Genomic DNA, 17420 nt, shown 5'->3' on the forward strand with positions numbered 1-17420 from the left:
TATGTCATTTTTCTAACAGCCGCCAGCGTCGCTCGAGTACAAAAGGTAAGATTTAGACCGGTGGAATATATGCGCCGAGGAAGACTGCATCTTCTTAGCTTGTGCACAGATTAAATTAGCGTAGACTTATCCTCATCATGCAAATTGCAAAAAGAAAGGCACATGACGTAGCTTTCAAGCTAAAAGCAATCGAGCAGTCCGAGAAAGAAAGAAACAGAGCTACAGCACGTAAACTTCACTTTGCGAGCGTGTTGCTAGCGTGTTTTTGAATAAGGGAGCGTGGAACGACATCTATATGACATAGTCTTCTTCCCATACTGGGGAAGATGACTTTAATGACGTCAGTTATAAGGAGGGAGATGAAGACGGTTTACCGTGGTTACTACAAGTACGGTATGTATTTTTTAAAAGACCCGTTTACTGAGCTGCGAGCGTGTTGCTAGTAGCGTTTTGCTACCCTTCACAGGCACGGTTTGGGATCAAAGTTATAATATTGTAATTAAAGCTTTGAAAATTCTCTCGGTGTCTTTCTTTGTAAATATGTGTAACCGATGTATAATATGTATTTACACCTGTATATTTTTGTAATGTATTTATTTGAGACACTTAATCTGATATGTTTTGCGAATTAAAAAAGGAGGGGCGGAGCAAACGTGGGCTGACGGGAAGTGGGGTAAAGGTGAGTGAGACCTGTTGTCGCGGCGGACAATAGTGGATATATATTTTTCCCACCCTTACCTTTGGAAATATAGACTTTTTTCCGTGGATTACTTTCAACGGGTACCCGGACTCTGCAGGTCTGCATCAAACCTTAAGTACCAGTATCATTCACTGTTCACTTTGCCGGCTGCGGTTTATGGACTGTGTACTTTACATTCAGTCACAATCGCGGGACTCAATCTAGTGATTGTGTTACATGTTTGAATGTGGGCACATGCTGCTTATATACAGGTGCGGCTTGTGTAAGTACATAATCGGTTTTCCTCTTAAGATGTGGTGGGTGTGACTTATAATCAGGTGCGCTCTATAGTCCGGAATTTACGGTAATTGAAATAAGACTAATCGCAAAAAAACAAAAACATTGTTGCAAAGTATTAAGGATTGATAATCAGAATATATAACAGAACAACACTTTAAAATTAAGTTTATTATAAATCTAATTATAACATTCATTGCATTTATATGACATCGCTGTTTTCCATCTGCCATCAGTATGTAACTGTATTTACTCATCTTCATGCAATGTTTGCGTTGCGTCGTCTGCTACAAGCCACGTGAACTCCTCTTTCCACGATGCTCTTAATGTACTTTTACATTTTGTGGCGTCATCCATTTAGTTAGATTCTTTTGAATCTTTCTTCTAGGGCTGAGGTTTTGGTACGATTCCTGGTAAGGGTATGTCAGAGTGTGCAGTTTCCTCATGCATGAGAAGATAAGCAGGACATTGTGGTTCAGCTTTTAAGCATATTTATTCCTCAACAGCATGCAAACAAGAACACGGCTCCATTCAATACAACATGGCGATCAACAGCAAAACGAAGAACTCTGCGTGCGTAATGACGTCACACAATGGAAACCGTTTTACCGCAATACCACGAGTAAGAGTGCTATTATATTGACAAATCTTAACAAATCCTAACCACTTCTCCATTTTTCTTGTGTTCTCTGCGCGTCTACTTTGGAAACGTATATGCAAATGCACGACCTTATAACGCTCGGGAGAGTCTGGATGCACAAAGTTATTCGATGCAGGCTTCTGATTGGCTGCCGAGCATGCAAATGGTCAAACGAACCGAAATTCCGATATTTCCAAACCTAAAGAAGATTTTGAAATTGGAATAAAAGGTTTCATTTGTTGAAGATTTTTATTTTTTCATTTTTATTTTTTTTTCTTTAAAAGGTTGTCGCCCACCCGGGCAGAGACGTTCTGTAAGTTGTACGCCCGACGTAAAAGATGCAAGCTCCGGGTGTCCAGACAGATGTTATTTCAGTCACTGTTATTTTATGCAGGACCCCCCTTTGGTATGTCGGCCATCTCTTGTCAAGTCACATTTATTTGTATTGCCCTTAATCACAAAATGTCTCACATACCTGTCAAGCTGTACGTTTTTGCCGTACAAAGTACGTTTATTATGCATTTTAAGACGTGTACGACGTGCAAGAAAATCTGTAACGCACCACGGGTACCATCCGGTATACACCGACTATCACGAAACCAATCAGGTCAAACGAGTTCGCCGCGGTAGCCTCTATCTCGGTCTCGTTTTTTTCGTTGCAAACGAAGCGAGCGGTTTGATGCTACTGTGCGCATGCGTCTGCCGCCTGGGGATTTCCCACCATGCATCATTCTTTGGTAGTTGTGTCGTGAAAGGAAGTCTGTCTCTTTTTAGAGAACCGGCTTTTTCGGCTCAACTCATTAAAGAGAGCCGGCTCTCAAACGGCTCACTTGCTTTGATGCATTATATTACAAATTATTATGTTGTATAAAGAAGTTAAGAAAAAAAGGAAGTATAAAAGGAGAAAATGAAAAAAGACAGGTTTGTGGTTATCTGTTTAATCAGTGTATTACCAACAATGATTTAATGCAGAAAATGAATTCATAATTTGAATAAGAAAATGTATTATTCCACTTAATTATACATGCATGTATTTTTTCCTTCTACGGTGAACGTCCAAGCGACTTCATTTTTTAACTTTTTTTTATAATAAACCTCATTCATGTCGAGCAACTCAGTACCTCACAACAAAATGTTAATTAACAATAGATATGATATGACGAAACACAAGTACAATATAACATGTTAAACTACATAGATAAATAAACGAGTTTGAGAAAAAAAAATGGTGTAAGATTATTTTGTATTTTGAAAGGGAAAATACGACAGTTTGTAAGGGCATGGAGCCCTGGAGCTTGACAGGTATGGTCTCAGAACTGCACAGTTCCTGCCCCGAGATTGGGGGGTCACAGGTTCGATGCTTGATCATGTCATACATAAGGTGTATAACAGTGGTGCCAATTGCCTGTCTTCTGGGCATTAGGGGTTGGAATTGGGGGGTTTGGTCACCCAATAACTTTAAAAAAAAAAAAAAAAAATCAGCCTCATCTGAATAATGACCACTAGATGGGAGCATTGAATCGTCCTAAGAGGACTATATTATGACAAACCCATTGAAGAATGTTTTCTCCAAATATGCGACGAGGTAACCGGTGACAGTTTTAAATTCAGCTCTTTTCACATTAAAGAGTATGTTATGTAAAATAAATTAAAAAATTCTTTAATTAAGAGTGTTATGTAAATACAAATTTCTCGAATTAAGAGTGTTTTTAATAGTGCACGTTTATTATAGTTTTTTGGGGTTTGAACAATTGTATTGACACTGGTAACATCAAATAAACAATGTGAGGTTTGAACAATTTTTCTCGACAATATTAACAGCAATTAAGCATGTTCACAATTTCGTTATTCACAATTTTGTTATATCTGACAATATGACGTTTTAACAATGTTTTTAACACACAATTTCATTATATCATATCCCAGTAATATGAGTTTTTATCGACACTTTTAACAGCAATTAAATACTACTTGTTTTTTTTTGGGGGGGGTTTTAGCAAATAAACAATGTGAGGTTTGAACAATTTTTCTCGACAATCTCAACAACAATTAAGCATATTCACAATTTCGTGACTTTTTAACAAATTTTCCCGACATTTTTAACAGCAATTAAACAGTGATTTTTGAGTGTTAATGAGTTAAGTCTTTTTACCACTAGGAGGGTCATTCCTAAGACTTAAAAAGTGGTCGGCGGCGCCCTCTGTTGGCTGCGGCTGCATCGGCTCGCTACAACGGGTCAGGTGCAATCGACATTTCGTTCTGTGTACATTGTTACACAGAATGACAATACAAGGAAATTATTATTATTATTATTATTATTATAATACATTTAAGGCAGTCGCGACATACTTTACTCGAGTAACTTTTCCGAGAGTTTGTCAAAATAGCTTTATATCTGTAGTTTGCAATAGTCTGTGGTCTGTGAAGCCCTTTGAGACTTATTGTGATAAAGGGCGTCACAAATACCATACCTGTCGCACTCCAGGGCTCCATGCCCTTACAAACTGTCGTCTTTTCCCTTACAAAATACAAAATAATCTTACACCATATTTTTTTCAAACGTGTTTATTTATGTAGTTTAACATGCTATATTGTACATGTGTTTCGGTATATCATACATTGTTAATTAACATTTTGTCGTGAGATACTGAGTTGCTCGACATGAATGAGGTTTATTATAATAAAAAAAGTTCAAAAATGAAGTAGCATGGACGTTCACTGTAGAAGGTAAACAATACATGCAAATATAATTAAGTTGTCACGAACCAGGACAAGAAACAGGAATGAGAACCCAATCGCGTAACGATACTCACAATTTATTGGGGAGAAGAGGAATGCGCGCACACTTGACCTAGGGATCGATGGTCGTGGAAGTAGATTGAAATCAAACTGATCGGGCCAAAAATAAAACTGAATCAAAACACAGGCAAAAAACGGAGGGTTCACAGCACTTGGTATATCACACAGAGTCTAGCAGAGGTTTCGCAGATGCTCTGACACCAGGCAACTCAAAAGACCGCGTTTAAGTAGTCCGGCAGCAATCTGTCAACGCGTTTCAGCAAGTGTCAGTGGGCGGGGCCAATTGGGCGCTGTGGCAACTTTGACAGAACCTGGCGCCACACGGCGGGGACCAATTTGGGCGCCATGGCTACCATAACATCAGCAGAATAATACATTTTCTTATTCAAATTATGAATTCATTTTCTGCATTAAAATATTGTTGGTAATATACTGATTCAAGGGATAACCACAAACCTGTCTTTTTTTCATTTTCTACTCTTCTACTTCCTTTTTCTTAACTTCTTTATACAACATAATAATTCGTAATATAATGCATCAAAGCAAGTGAGCCGTTTGAAAGACAGGTCTCTTTAATTCACAGGTGTCAAACAGGCGGCCCGCGGGCCAAGTCAGGCCTGCTAAGGGATTGAATCCGGCCCGCGAGACAACACTCAGAGAAGCGCAAGAGAAGAACAAGCTGCAGGTTGAAATCTGTCAACTTGATGTTGCCAAAGCCAGGTGCCTCGAACAAAGACATTGTACTTGTATTTATTTCTCTCTCTCTCTCTCTCTCTCTCTCTCTCTCTCTCTCTCTCTCTCTCTCTCTCTCTCTCTCTCTCTCTCTCTCTCTCTCTCTCTCTCTCTCTCTCTCTCTCTCTTTCTTTCTTTTCCACTCTGTCTCTGTCTCTTTCACTCTCAGTGTCTCACTTTTTCTCTTCCTTTGTTGCTCTTTGTCTCTTTCTCTCTCTGTGTCTTTTAACCTCTTTTGTTCTAACTTCCTTTTTTCCTTTTCTCTCTTTTCCCTTTCTCTTTTCATACCCTTCGCACTTTCTTTTCTCTTTTCTCTCCTTCTGTCTTTCTATTTCTCTTTGGATTTCTTTCTTCCTCTCCCTTTCTTTTCCCTCTCTCTCACGACTTTTTATCTTTTGTTTCTCACGCTCTCTCCCTCTCTTTTTTTTCTTTGTCCTGCCTTCTCTCCTTTTCCCTCCCTCTTTCTCTATCTCTTTTTCTTTTTCTTTAATCTACTAGTCCGGACCCCGACAGAATGTTTGTTCTATCGTGTGGCCCCCGAGTTAAAATGAGTTTGACACCCCTGCTTTAATTAGTCGAGCCGAAAAAGCCGGTTCTCTAAAAAGAGACGGACTTCCTTTCACTACATCAAACCGCTCGCTTTGTTTGCAACGAAAAAAAACGATACCGAGATAGAGGCTACCACGGCGAACTTGTTTGACTTGATTGATTTGCCGTTTTGTGATAGTCGGTGTATACCGGATGGTAACCATAATTGACAAATTTGCGTTTTCCCGCACAGATTTTCTTGTACGTCGTACACGTCTTAAATTGTATAATATACGTACTTTGTACAGCAAAACCATACAGGTTGACAGGTATGGTGCGTTTTTTAAGGAGAGAGAGGCATTAGGAAATTACACTTTACATCAGGGATGTCAAGCATGTGGTCTGTGGGCTGGACCAGGCCCGCTAAATGAATGAATCACAATGCTTAGCGAAGTGCAAGAGAAAAACGAGCTGCAGGGTGAAATATAAAATATGTATTTATAAAATACGTACATTTAGAGTTTGCCAAAGCCAGGCATCGCTCACAAAGACACCGTTGTTGTATTTCTGTCTTTCTCTCATTTTCTCTCTCAATTTTTCTCTGTTTTCTTTGGTTTTCCGCTCTCTCTCTCTCTCTCTCTCTTTCTCTCTCTCTCTCTCTCTCTCTCTCTCTTTCTCTCTCTCACTCTCTCTCTGCTCTCTCTCTGCTCTCTCTCTGCTCCCTCTCTTATCTCTCTCTCTCTTTCTGTCTCTTTTATCTCTTTTATCTCTTTATTTTTTTCTTTCATTTGCTCTGTCTCTCTCCCTTTGTCTGTTCCTCTATTTATTTATCTCCCTCTATCTTTCTTTCTCCCTCTCTCTCAATTTCACTCTTTATCATTCTTTTCTATCTCTTCTTTCTCTCTTTCTTTTTTGTTTCTTTCTTTCTTTCTTTCTTTCTTTTTTTCTTTCCCTTTTTTCTTTCTTTCTTTTAATGGACTCCGGCGCTTCATCACCCTTGCTGCTGCTGGACCTTAGTGCTGCTTTTAACACTGTGGACCATAATATCTTACTAGAACGGTTGGAAAAATGGATTGGTCTCTCAGGAACCGTCCTCTTATGGTTCAGATTCTACCTCTCAGATAGGACGTACTGTGTTGAATATGGTGAAATGACATCTGAGCCCTTTAGTGTTACCTGTGGTGTTCTGCAGGGTTCAGTACTTGGCCCCCTTCTTTTCAGCATTTACATGCTTCTATTAGGTGATAGGTTATTCGCAAGTATAATATCAGTTTCCATTGCTGCGCAGATGACACTCAACTATATCTTCCGGTGGAGGAATCTGCCACACTAAATTGTGGAAATTTGGAGGCCTGCCTCACTGAGATAAAAGAGTGGACGTCACTCAACTTCTTGCGCCTTACCTCTGAAAAGACCGAAATGTTAGTTATTGGTCCATCTAAATGCCGTGACTTGTTCGCAAAAACTGCTCTGAATATTGACAAATGTCATATCACCCAGAGTGACTTAGTTAAAAATTTAGGTGTCATATTTGACCCGATCTGTCCTTTCAAACACACGTGAAGAATATTACTAAAACAGCTTTCTTCAATCTTTGCAACATTGCTAAAATTCGTCCTATGCTGTCTCAATCAGATGCGGGCATTATAATTCACGCGTTTGTTACCTCCCGTCTCGATTACTGTAATGCACTACTCTCCGGTCTCCCGAAGTCCAAAATCAAGAGCATTCAGCTAGTACAAAATTCTGCAGCGAGGCTTTTCACTAAGACAAGAAAGTTTGATCACATTACCCCGATTTTAGCTAACCTGGATTGGCTCCCTGTTAGCTTAAGATGTGATTTTAAGGTTCTGTTCGTATTATACAAAATCATGCATGGACTTGCTCGCTCATATCTCTCAGTTTTAATTTCCCCCTATGTTCAGGTCCGGAGCCTTCGTTCTGAAAACGCTGGTTTACTGGTGATCCCAAGAGCCAAGAAGAGATCCGCAGGTTGGAAAGCGTTCTCCATCCGGGCCCCGGTGCTGTGGAAAGCTCTTCCCCCTGAGATTCGATCTGCAACCTCAGTGGAAATGTTTAAATCTAAGCTTAAAACACAGTTCTACTCCATAGCATATGAATAATCTTTATTTTGTGTTGATAATATGTGTATTAGTCGCCCTCATGTAGGTTTTAGATGAGGGGATGGTGTCATAATAGTCTGCAATAATAGTTTGCAATAGTCCGTGGTCTGCGCAGCCCTTTGAGACTCTTTGTGATTAAGGGCTGTACAAAAAAACATTACTTGACTTGTCTTTCTTTCTTTCTCAATCTCTCATCTACAAATCAGGTTTTGTGTCGAGAACTGTCCTCCCGCTTTGATAAAACAGGAGATGAACGTTTCTGAGATCATCATCAAACAACATATCAATGCATTGTATTCTACTTAAACAGATTCCGTCCTTGCTCCCGCTAGGACGGACAATTCTCGGCAGGGAGAGAATTCACGGGACAACACCGGCCCCAAGAGAACAGTGTGGCCCCTGAGCTCAAATAAGGTTCTCCCGCCTGCTGTGCATGTATGCACCAGCGCCTGTCTAAATTATGACCGATAGATGGCAGTATTGAATTTGTTTCAAGGTGGACCAATCGAGGACAAACCCTTTCGTAAAAGTTTGATTCCGATAAGTTCGCAGAATTGGAACTGGTCAGCTTAATTCGGGTCAATAGTTTTAGCTAAAGCTTATATTCTATATCTCTTGTTTTTAAACAATCTAGCTTTTGTGGGCAGAATGAGTATTGTGCAGTTAACATGTCTACTTTTTAAAAGGAACAAAATGTGTCGCGTGAGAGTACGGGGGGAACATTATAATCTTTTAAAGATGAAAGGCAAGCCATCCATTTATTTAAGATAGCATGCGAGTTTGATTTCCTGAAAATGTGAATAAGTTTGAACCAATAGGAGAAGAGTGCGTTTTTACGTCACAATTAAGGGGCGGTCAGTTGGACCGCGGACTTGACTGAAGGGATGTGAATTCCGGTTATTTTTGTAGGACTGTTTCTTTCGGCTCAGCGCACTGCAAACACGGCTCATTCGGCTCCCAAACGGATTTTGTTATTAAAAGCGTGTGTGTGTGTGTGTGTGTGTGTGAGAGAGAGAGAGGGAGAGGGGAGGGGCGGAGAAAATGATAGAAAGAAAGAGAGATACAAAGGGATAGAGATGAAGAGAGAAAGCGAGATAAAGATAGAGGAAAAGAGACGTAGAGCAAGTGAGATAGAGAAAAAAGTGAGAAAGGAAAAAAAGAAAGGACATAAATAAAAGAGAACAACTGAGAGAAACTAGAAGAGACAGGAAGAAAAGAAATAGGATAGAAAAGGAAAAAGTGGGAAGCAAAGAAAGAAAGAAAGAAAGAAAGAAAGAGTGAAAGAATGAAAGAAAAAATGAAAGAGAAAAAAAAGAAAGAAAAAAACAGAGCGAAAGGAAGACAGTAAAAGAGAGAAGAAGAGAGAGCTAGAGAAAGAAAGAAAGAGAGGGAAAGCGAGATAAAGGAAGAGGGAAAGAAAAGACATATATAAACAGAAAAAGAGAGTGAAAGAGAAGGAGATAAAGAAAAAGAGACAAAAAGAGAGGGGAAAAGGAGAAAGTGAAAGAAAGAAAGACAGAAAAGAAGACAAAGAAAGAAATAATGAAAGAAAGAATGAATGAAAGAGAAAGAGAGAATGAAAAAAATAAAGGATAAACAAGAGAGAAAGGAAGCCAGTAAAAGAGAGAAAAAGAGAGCTAGAGAAAGAAAGAAAAGAAGAAAGTGAGACAAAGACAAATAAAGAGGGGGAAAGCAAGATAAAGGAAGAGAAGACAGAGTGGAGGGAAAGAAAGAGATATACAAAGAGAAAATGAGAGTGAAAGAGAAGGAGATAAAGAACAAGAGAGAGAAAGAGAGAGGAGGAAAAATAAAGAGATGGATAAAGAGATAAAAAGACATGGGGACAAAGAGAAAGAAAGAGGAAAGAGGGGGGGGGGGGAGAAAATGATAGAAAGAAAGAAAGAAAGAAAGAAAGAAAGAAAGAAAGAAAAAGGTCAAGGGAAAAAAACAGAAAACAAGAGAGAGAGAAAGCGCAAGATAGGGAAAGAGAGCGAGATAGAGCAATTTGGAAGGGAGCTTGCTCCGTATCGTTGGGGAGTTGGCTCAGATAGCCAAATCGTCCCCAAACGACCCAGCACTACTTGACTGTGTGGTTGGTCTCGGTACTGATACTAGACGGCGCTGAGAGACAAGGGGCGGGTCGTACCGACGAACCGACAGTCCGAATGAAGACAACATTGACGAGTTTTCGCACGAATGTCTGTTTCCCAAAACAAACATTTCGTCTCTTTGCCGGAATCGGCGTGAAATGAACAACGTGGACTAACGCTAGCAGAAACATCTGAGAGGGAAAGAAGGCGAGGACACATTTCGAAGTTGGACGGACACCCGAGGGACAGAGCCACAGGTAGGAAGGAAGCTGTTTGTGGCAGAAGATATCAAAACTCCAAGTGGGTCATGTAGATTTGGAGCCAGGACCGAGCGACGAGCAACGGAACGACGGAGTTCAGAGCCCAACTCAAGCGAGAAGACCGAGCGGGGATCCTGGTCCCGGGAAAGAGCCACAATGTCCCGCAGAAAGCAGAGCAAACCCCGCCAGATAAAGCGTAAGTCCAAGTCTCTTGCTTTGGTTGTTTTTGCTTTAAAACAAACTTGAGAAGATCGCTTCATCCTGGAAGTTTGGCTTTTTATTCAGCCACACCACCAAAAAAAACAATAAAATCAATCATTCATTAACAAAAGAACTAAACATGTCCCTCAAAGAACACTTTAACGTTTCTAAAGTAGATTGGGGAATTATATGTCCATATTAGTTGGTCAAACATTTTCTCTTTCCTACTCATAGTTTGCCTTCACTCTCCAACCCCCTGGTTTACCATTTTGTGGATTTAGAAGTGAAATTACAATCATAAAAATATGTCTTTTTGTAACACGTGGATGACTGACTAACAAGTCTGCCTCACAGATCCATACCTGTCAACCTCCAGGGCTCCATGCCCTCACAAACTGTCGTATTTTCCCTTACAAAATACAAAATAATCTTACACCATACATGTTTATTCATGTAGTTTAACATGTTATATTGTACATGTTTTTCGTTATATCATATATATTGTTAATGAACATTTTGTTGTGAGACACTAAGTTGCTCGACACGAATGCGGTTTACTATAAAAAAGTTCAAAAATGAAGTCCCTTGGATGTTCATTGTAGAAGGAAAAAATACATGCAAATTTAATTAAGTAGAATAATACATTTTCTTATTCAAATTATTCATTCATTTTCTGCATTAAATTGTTGTTGGTAATATACTGATTAAAGGGATAACCACAAAACTGTCTTTTTTTCATTTTCTCCTTTTATACTTCCTTTTTTCTTTACTTCTTTATACAACATAATAATTCATAATATAATGAAAGCAAGTCAGCCGTTTGAGAGCCGGCTGTCTTTAATGAGTTGAGCCGAAAAATCCGGTTCTCTAAAAAGAGACGGACTTCCTTTCACTACACAACTACCACAGAATGATGCATGGTGGGAAATCCCCAGGCGGCAGACGCATGCGCACAGTAGCATCAAACCGCTCGCTTCGTTTGCAACGAAAAAAACCGATACAGAGATAGAGGCTACCGCGGCGAACTCGTTTGACTTGATTGATTTACCGTTTGGTGATAGTCGGTGTATACCGGATGGTACCCATAATTGACAAATTTGCGTTTTTCCATACGGATTTTCTTGTACGTCGTACACGTCTTAAAATGCATAATAAACGTACTTTGTACAGCAAAAACGTACAGGTTGACATGTATGCAGTTTATAGGTTCATAGTTGAATAATAATAATAATAATAATAATAATAATTTCCTTTGTATTGTCATTCTTTGTAAGAACGAAATGTCGATACACCTGACCCGTTGTAGCGAGCCGATGCAGCCGCAGCCAACAGAGGGCGCCGCCATTTTACCAATGTTATAAGTCTTAGGTATGACTCGGCCGAGGCGCGAACCAGCGACCTCCCAGTCTCAAAGCGGGCGCCCTACCATCTAGGCTACTGAATTCCAGCTGTCGGCTTCCCGAGAGGATTTAGCATGTTATACCTGTGCCCCGAAGTGGGCTTTCTCCGGACAGTCCGGTTTCCTCCCACGTATAGCTTCTTAGCAGGTCAGTGGGCGAGAAGTTGTCTCCAGGACTAGGGTCCCCAAACTTTATCCTGTGAGGGGTACATAATTTCCCCCTTCTCTGATGAGGGTTTAGGATCAGTTTAAACAGGAAAAAGTATGGCAATTGCAGGAGTGCCAGAATGTTCGATAATATTGTTTTCCCGAAAGCTGCAAACGAATAAACCAACTAATCAAATAAGTAATAATCAAATGATTACACCTCCTGTATAGTGTATCCACCCTAAAAGTCCAAGATCAGCTTGGTTGTCAAACCACTGGACCATCACTAGTGTAGATCACTTGAGAAAAGGCAGTAGATTTTATGTCATTATCACACTATTCTTAGTCACTGTACCAGAGACAAATGTTAATTTTGTTGTGCGTTTCATAAATTCTAGTGTATTTCTTATGACAAATGTAGAGGTGAAATTAATATTCGTCTTTGGTATCCTGACTAAAGATAGTGTTATAATAAGATAAAACCCAACACCTTTTCAAATGAGATCTACATAACACGGGTAGTTCCGTGATAAGAGTTCGGCCACTCACCCCTGCGACCTGGGTTTGAACCCCTTACAACCAAAAATGTGCATCCAGGCTTTGAGTTATTTTTTCGGTAAAAAACAAACGAGGCCGTAGTTTAGGGACCGCTCGCCTTTTCAATTTTTTTCCTTTGCAGGGAAGTTGTATTCAACGCCACCAAACCCCATAAAGGAACATTACAAAACAAAGAAATGACATTTCAAATTTATAATTGTATCAGTTTGGAATGTCAGTCAGTACGAAGGTCTGACTATTATTACATGTGACTTTTTCTACAGTTATGATGTTTTGGAGAAAATATCTTGAACAAACATGTTTTTAAGCAGGTGGGTCAAACTCATTTTCGCTCGGGAGCCACATGGTAGAATACATATTCTCATGGGGAGCCAGGCTAATAAATTAATGGCACTCACAATTAAACTATGATTTAGTGATGCACGATTTGATCATAAAATGATTATTGAGGGGGAAAGGATCCTCAATATATTATCCCTTTGCTAAAATTTAATCTCTTGTAGTGTTAATCGACTGTGTATTTGTTGTAAAAAACAAAAACAAAAAAACAATTGAATTAATTTCCATTATAGTTTCTTCTGACTTGGGGAAACTAAAATAAAAAATGACAAAAATGGCATACAAAAATTAATTTAAATGACTTATTTAATGATTTAAATGTTTTTGTGCTTTAATTTATATTTGTTTATGAAAATGTTTACCTGAAAATAGGAACTTTACTGTTAGTTTTTATACCTATTCTAGAAAGGAGCTGAAGTTTATTTGGACTTCCGCAGATACCCAGGTTTATTTTAAGTCCAATAGTACTGAGGTGGGTTTCCTCCATGTTCTCTGGTTGATAAATGGTAGTGAGCAAACATAGCTTTGGGAGATCCGCTTAGCTTTGGCGAGGTCCGGTATACTTGGGTTTGCATTGGCCGTCTAAACTGAAGCAGAGACTTCCTGTTTAATTCTGTTGTGAAAACGTCAACGTTCTCTGAGAAATCCGATGTGAACACAGATAAAGCGGCGATCCGATGTCAGCTCCGATAAAGATTAAAATTGGATCTTTGTTATTTGTTTTCTGTCTGATGCGCCGCCAAGTCCACTGGTGCATTTCCCGCTACGTTTTTACTTTAGATTCTTCTTGTCCTCCCTGGACAAGGGCCGTCGAATGACGAGATATTTCCTCTTTCGATTTTTATATGTCTATTTTTCAATAATTATTATTCTATTTCAAAAGTGTTTTCGTCACTTGATGTGTTAGATGCAGTATACTTCGTTTCTTTAATAGTGACACAGTACCTCATACTGTGGCTAGTGCATGATGAATGTAATGTTGTAAACAGGGTTTTTACAGTTTCCTGAAATCCTTAAAAATGCTTGTGTTTTCATGGTTGGAAAAGTGCTGGAATTTTGGGTAAAGTAATTGCAAATGCTTTAAATTGTGTCCATGTCTTTGAGCAGTCTGACTCGAAAGACCAAACTTTAAATGAAGAAAAATGAATTTAGTCTGCTTAAAAATGATGCAGACACGCCTGTTTTGGTGTCTTTGATTTCTAATTGTATTGAATGACGGCAGCCGGCATTACTTTGTATTGTGAAGAGTCGTACCCAATAGGACAGGTGCATCAGACGAAGATGCAGGGAAGCTGCCATTTTTTTATATCCACAAATAAAACTGTGATTTACTCAAAATCTTAAAATCATGTCTTGATAAATGCACACGCAAGATTAAAGACTGCATATGTATGTGACAAATATATTTTTAGGTCTATATACATGATTCACACTGGATTTCTACCTTTTTAATGTTACTGGACATAATGAAAAAACGGCTTTGAAAGTCCTTCAAAAGTGCTTAAATTTTGCCATGAAAACAAACGAACCCTGTGTAAGATAAATTGGAATCCTCTTATCCATTCAAGACGGCCTAATTGAGGAATCAACCTTAGTAGCCAAGGCCATTACTTTTTAACAAAATACCAATTTAAAATTTCACGTCATGAAGGCTGTTAAGGCTTGGAAATTCCGCAATTATTGTTTAAAATTGATTAGAAATAATAATCCTGCAAAATGACTGAGAAAATCGAGATGTTATTTTGGGGCTAAGACTATACGTATTATTTTAATCTCGTTGAGTCAATTGAGTGAAAACTATCAGTGATTACATTAATGTTAATGATATTGGAAAAAAATAATGACAATGAGCTGTCATCGTTGTATCCAAATTCTATTTGTTAAACCTAAAACTAATGTTGGCCTCCCTTTTAACTACGCATAGTACATGAATGTTCAACCGACATAAAAATGTGCGCTGTAACTTTTCAACCAAGTTGTTGAAGTGTTAAAATTTATAAAAAACAAGTTTTGGCATCCATTTTGGACAAGCTACTTTCAAACAACGTTTATGTTTAACACAGTTGTCTTTAACAAGGTAACAATTGTTTGCTTGAGAGACGCAAGAATACTTAATAGCCTACTTCTCATCAAACTTGTGTCAGTTATTTAATCTACACAATGATAGAAATAATACTTGATATTGTTTAATTTCCTATTATATACGTATTTTCATTATATAAACAATAATAGCTGTAGTTGAGTGTGGCAGGAAGTATGAGAAATAACCTATATTTTATGTTGACAATATCTGTTTATTATTTATTATTGCAACATCCATTGCAGCCTGGTCATCCTGGAAGGGGGATTACCTCAAGGTTTCTTCATTTTCCTCATGTTGAAGTTTTTGAGTTTTTCCTTGCCCTCATGTAGGTTTAGATCAGGGGATGGTGTCATAATAGTCTGTAGTTTGCAATAATCTGTGCAGGCCTTTGAGACTCTTTGTGATTAAGGGCTATGCAAATAAACATGACTTGACTTAACTTGAAATAAACACACTATAAGGGGCAGCTGATTATAAGGCAAACCCCCCAAAATAGTCTTTTGTGATATGTTTTTTCCATAAATAAGGCGCAATGGACTATAAGGCGCAATGGACTTTAAGGCGCATGGAATTAAAACTACCATGCATGCAGTACTTCTATTGCTAATTACCCAGAGATAGTAATAGAAGTACTGCATGCTGAGAAAAGTAGACTATTTGTGAATGTTTGTTGAGTTCTAGTGATATACTTTTAATACATCTCAAGATTCAAAGTTTTGATTGTCATATGCACAGTAAAGAACTACGATTGCCTGCGCAATACAATTCTTACTTTGCTGTCCACACAGTTGCCAGCGTAAAAAAATGTAGAAACTATATACACATATAAAAGAATATTACGAGTAGTAAAAAGATACAAGATTAACTCAAGACGATTTAAGGCAATAAAGTAAAAATAATATAAAACACAGTTTAAAGTGTCTGTAGTATGTTGACCGTGTCTGTGATGTATTGTTCGATCACTCACGTGCCAAAAATTAATCAGTATGACAATTTTACTATGCGGTATTGTCCTTCCACGAAACTTCAAGACACTGGCTGTAATTTAAAACTTGATAAAAGTCCCAAATATCATAAGTACCTTTCTGTTATTCATCATGGTTTCAAATATCTATTCAGGCTCCAACCATGCAGCATCCCTAGAGGTTTGGAGCTGTATACTAAAACAAGCAGCCAATAAACCAAAGCTTGGGTTTTTGTGTTTGAATGACTATTACAGACAGGTACTTTTACATGCAGATTGCGATTGAAACTGGACACAGGTTTTGTGAAGGTGCTTGAAATCTTTAAAAATGCTCGAATTTGAATGTTGTGTTCTCAAGGTTTAAAAGGTGCTTGAATTTTTGGTGAAGTATGCGTGAACGCTTGAAATTCTTGCCATGTTTCTCGGCAGGCTGACTCAATAGGCCATGCATTAAATGAAGAAAAATAAAACAAGTCTGCTTAAAAATCCCACCGGCCTTAGTTTACACAAAAGTTCAACTTTAGAAGAATTGACTTTCCATTCTCTACAGTTTGATGTGATCAAGTGCTGTCGGTAAGACAAAGAACAAGGAAATTTGATACCACGTAGACCAAACAGAGATGGCAGCAACCACTAATGAAATGGGGCACAGAAACTTAGTTTCATTTTCTGAATGATAGCTGTTGGTTTATTTTTTGGTTTAGGATTTGTCAGGATATCTATTTCTTTTTCCTACATGCAGCACTCAGCAACCCCAAACAACAGGGCTATGGATTGATTTACATTGGATTTCTTCTTTTAATGGTGCAGAGAAATCTGATGATTGTCTGAGTCCAACCACGATGAGTCCAATAGAAACTGTTACGTTTGTCCTTTCATTTTCAGAAAACCTATCCAACTGATCCGACTCCTTGAACGCATTATTGAGAATGTGCGGATTCTCCATCGCTATGAATAGTCAAGTCAAGTCATGTTTATTTGTATAGCCCTTAATCACAAAGAGTATCAAAGGGCTGCACAGATCAAAGACAATTGCAAACTATTATTACAGAGTATTATGACACCATCCCCTCATCTAAAACCTACATGAGGGCAAATAATACACATATTATCAACATAAAATATGGATTATTCAAATGCTATAGAGTGGAAGCATGTTTTAAGCTTAGATTTAAACATTTCCACTGAGGTTGCTAATCGAATCTCAGGGGGAAGAGCATTCCACAGCACCGGGGCCCGGATGGAGAACGCTTTCCAACCTGCGGATCTCTTCTTGGCTCTTGGGATCACTAGTAGACCAGTGTTTTCAGAGCGAAGGCTCTGGACCAGAACATAGGGGGAAATTTAATCTGAAAGATATGAGGGAGCAAGTCCATGCATCATTTTGTATAATACCAACAGAACCTTAAAATCACATCTTAAGTTAACAGGGAGCCAATGCAGGTTAGCTAAAATTGGGGTAATGTGATCAAACTTTCTTGTCTTAGTTAAAAGCCTCGCTGCAGCATTTTGTACCAGCTGAAGGCTCCTGATTTTGGACTTCGGGAGACCGGAGAGTTGTGTGGTATTGGCTACAGTGGG

General features: G+C 38.7%; 1 protein-coding gene across 2 annotated transcripts in view; it reads left to right on the forward strand.

The window, feature by feature from the left end:
- Positions 1-9930: 9930 nt before the first annotated feature.
- The window catches only part of zfpm1 (zinc finger protein, FOG family member 1), a 183854-nt gene continuing 176364 nt past the window's right edge, over positions 9931-17420 (forward strand). The window contains exons 1-2 of one of the 2 annotated variants that reach the window (XM_088339751.1): positions 9931-10145; positions 10202-10344. In XM_088339751.1, the coding sequence (XP_088195877.1) occupies positions 10305-10344 (40 nt within the window). In that variant the 5' untranslated portion in view covers positions 9931-10145; positions 10202-10304. Of the gene's footprint in view, positions 10345-17420 lie in introns of both variants that reach the window. The other variant, XM_088339749.1, reaches the window with a different exon arrangement.

This window comes from Urocampus carinirostris, chromosome 7, assembly GCF_059441175.1.
Source record: "Urocampus carinirostris isolate Australia breed hairy pipefish chromosome 7, RoL_Ucar_1.0, whole genome shotgun sequence".
Taxonomy (NCBI): Eukaryota; Metazoa; Chordata; class Actinopteri; order Syngnathiformes; family Syngnathidae; genus Urocampus; species Urocampus carinirostris.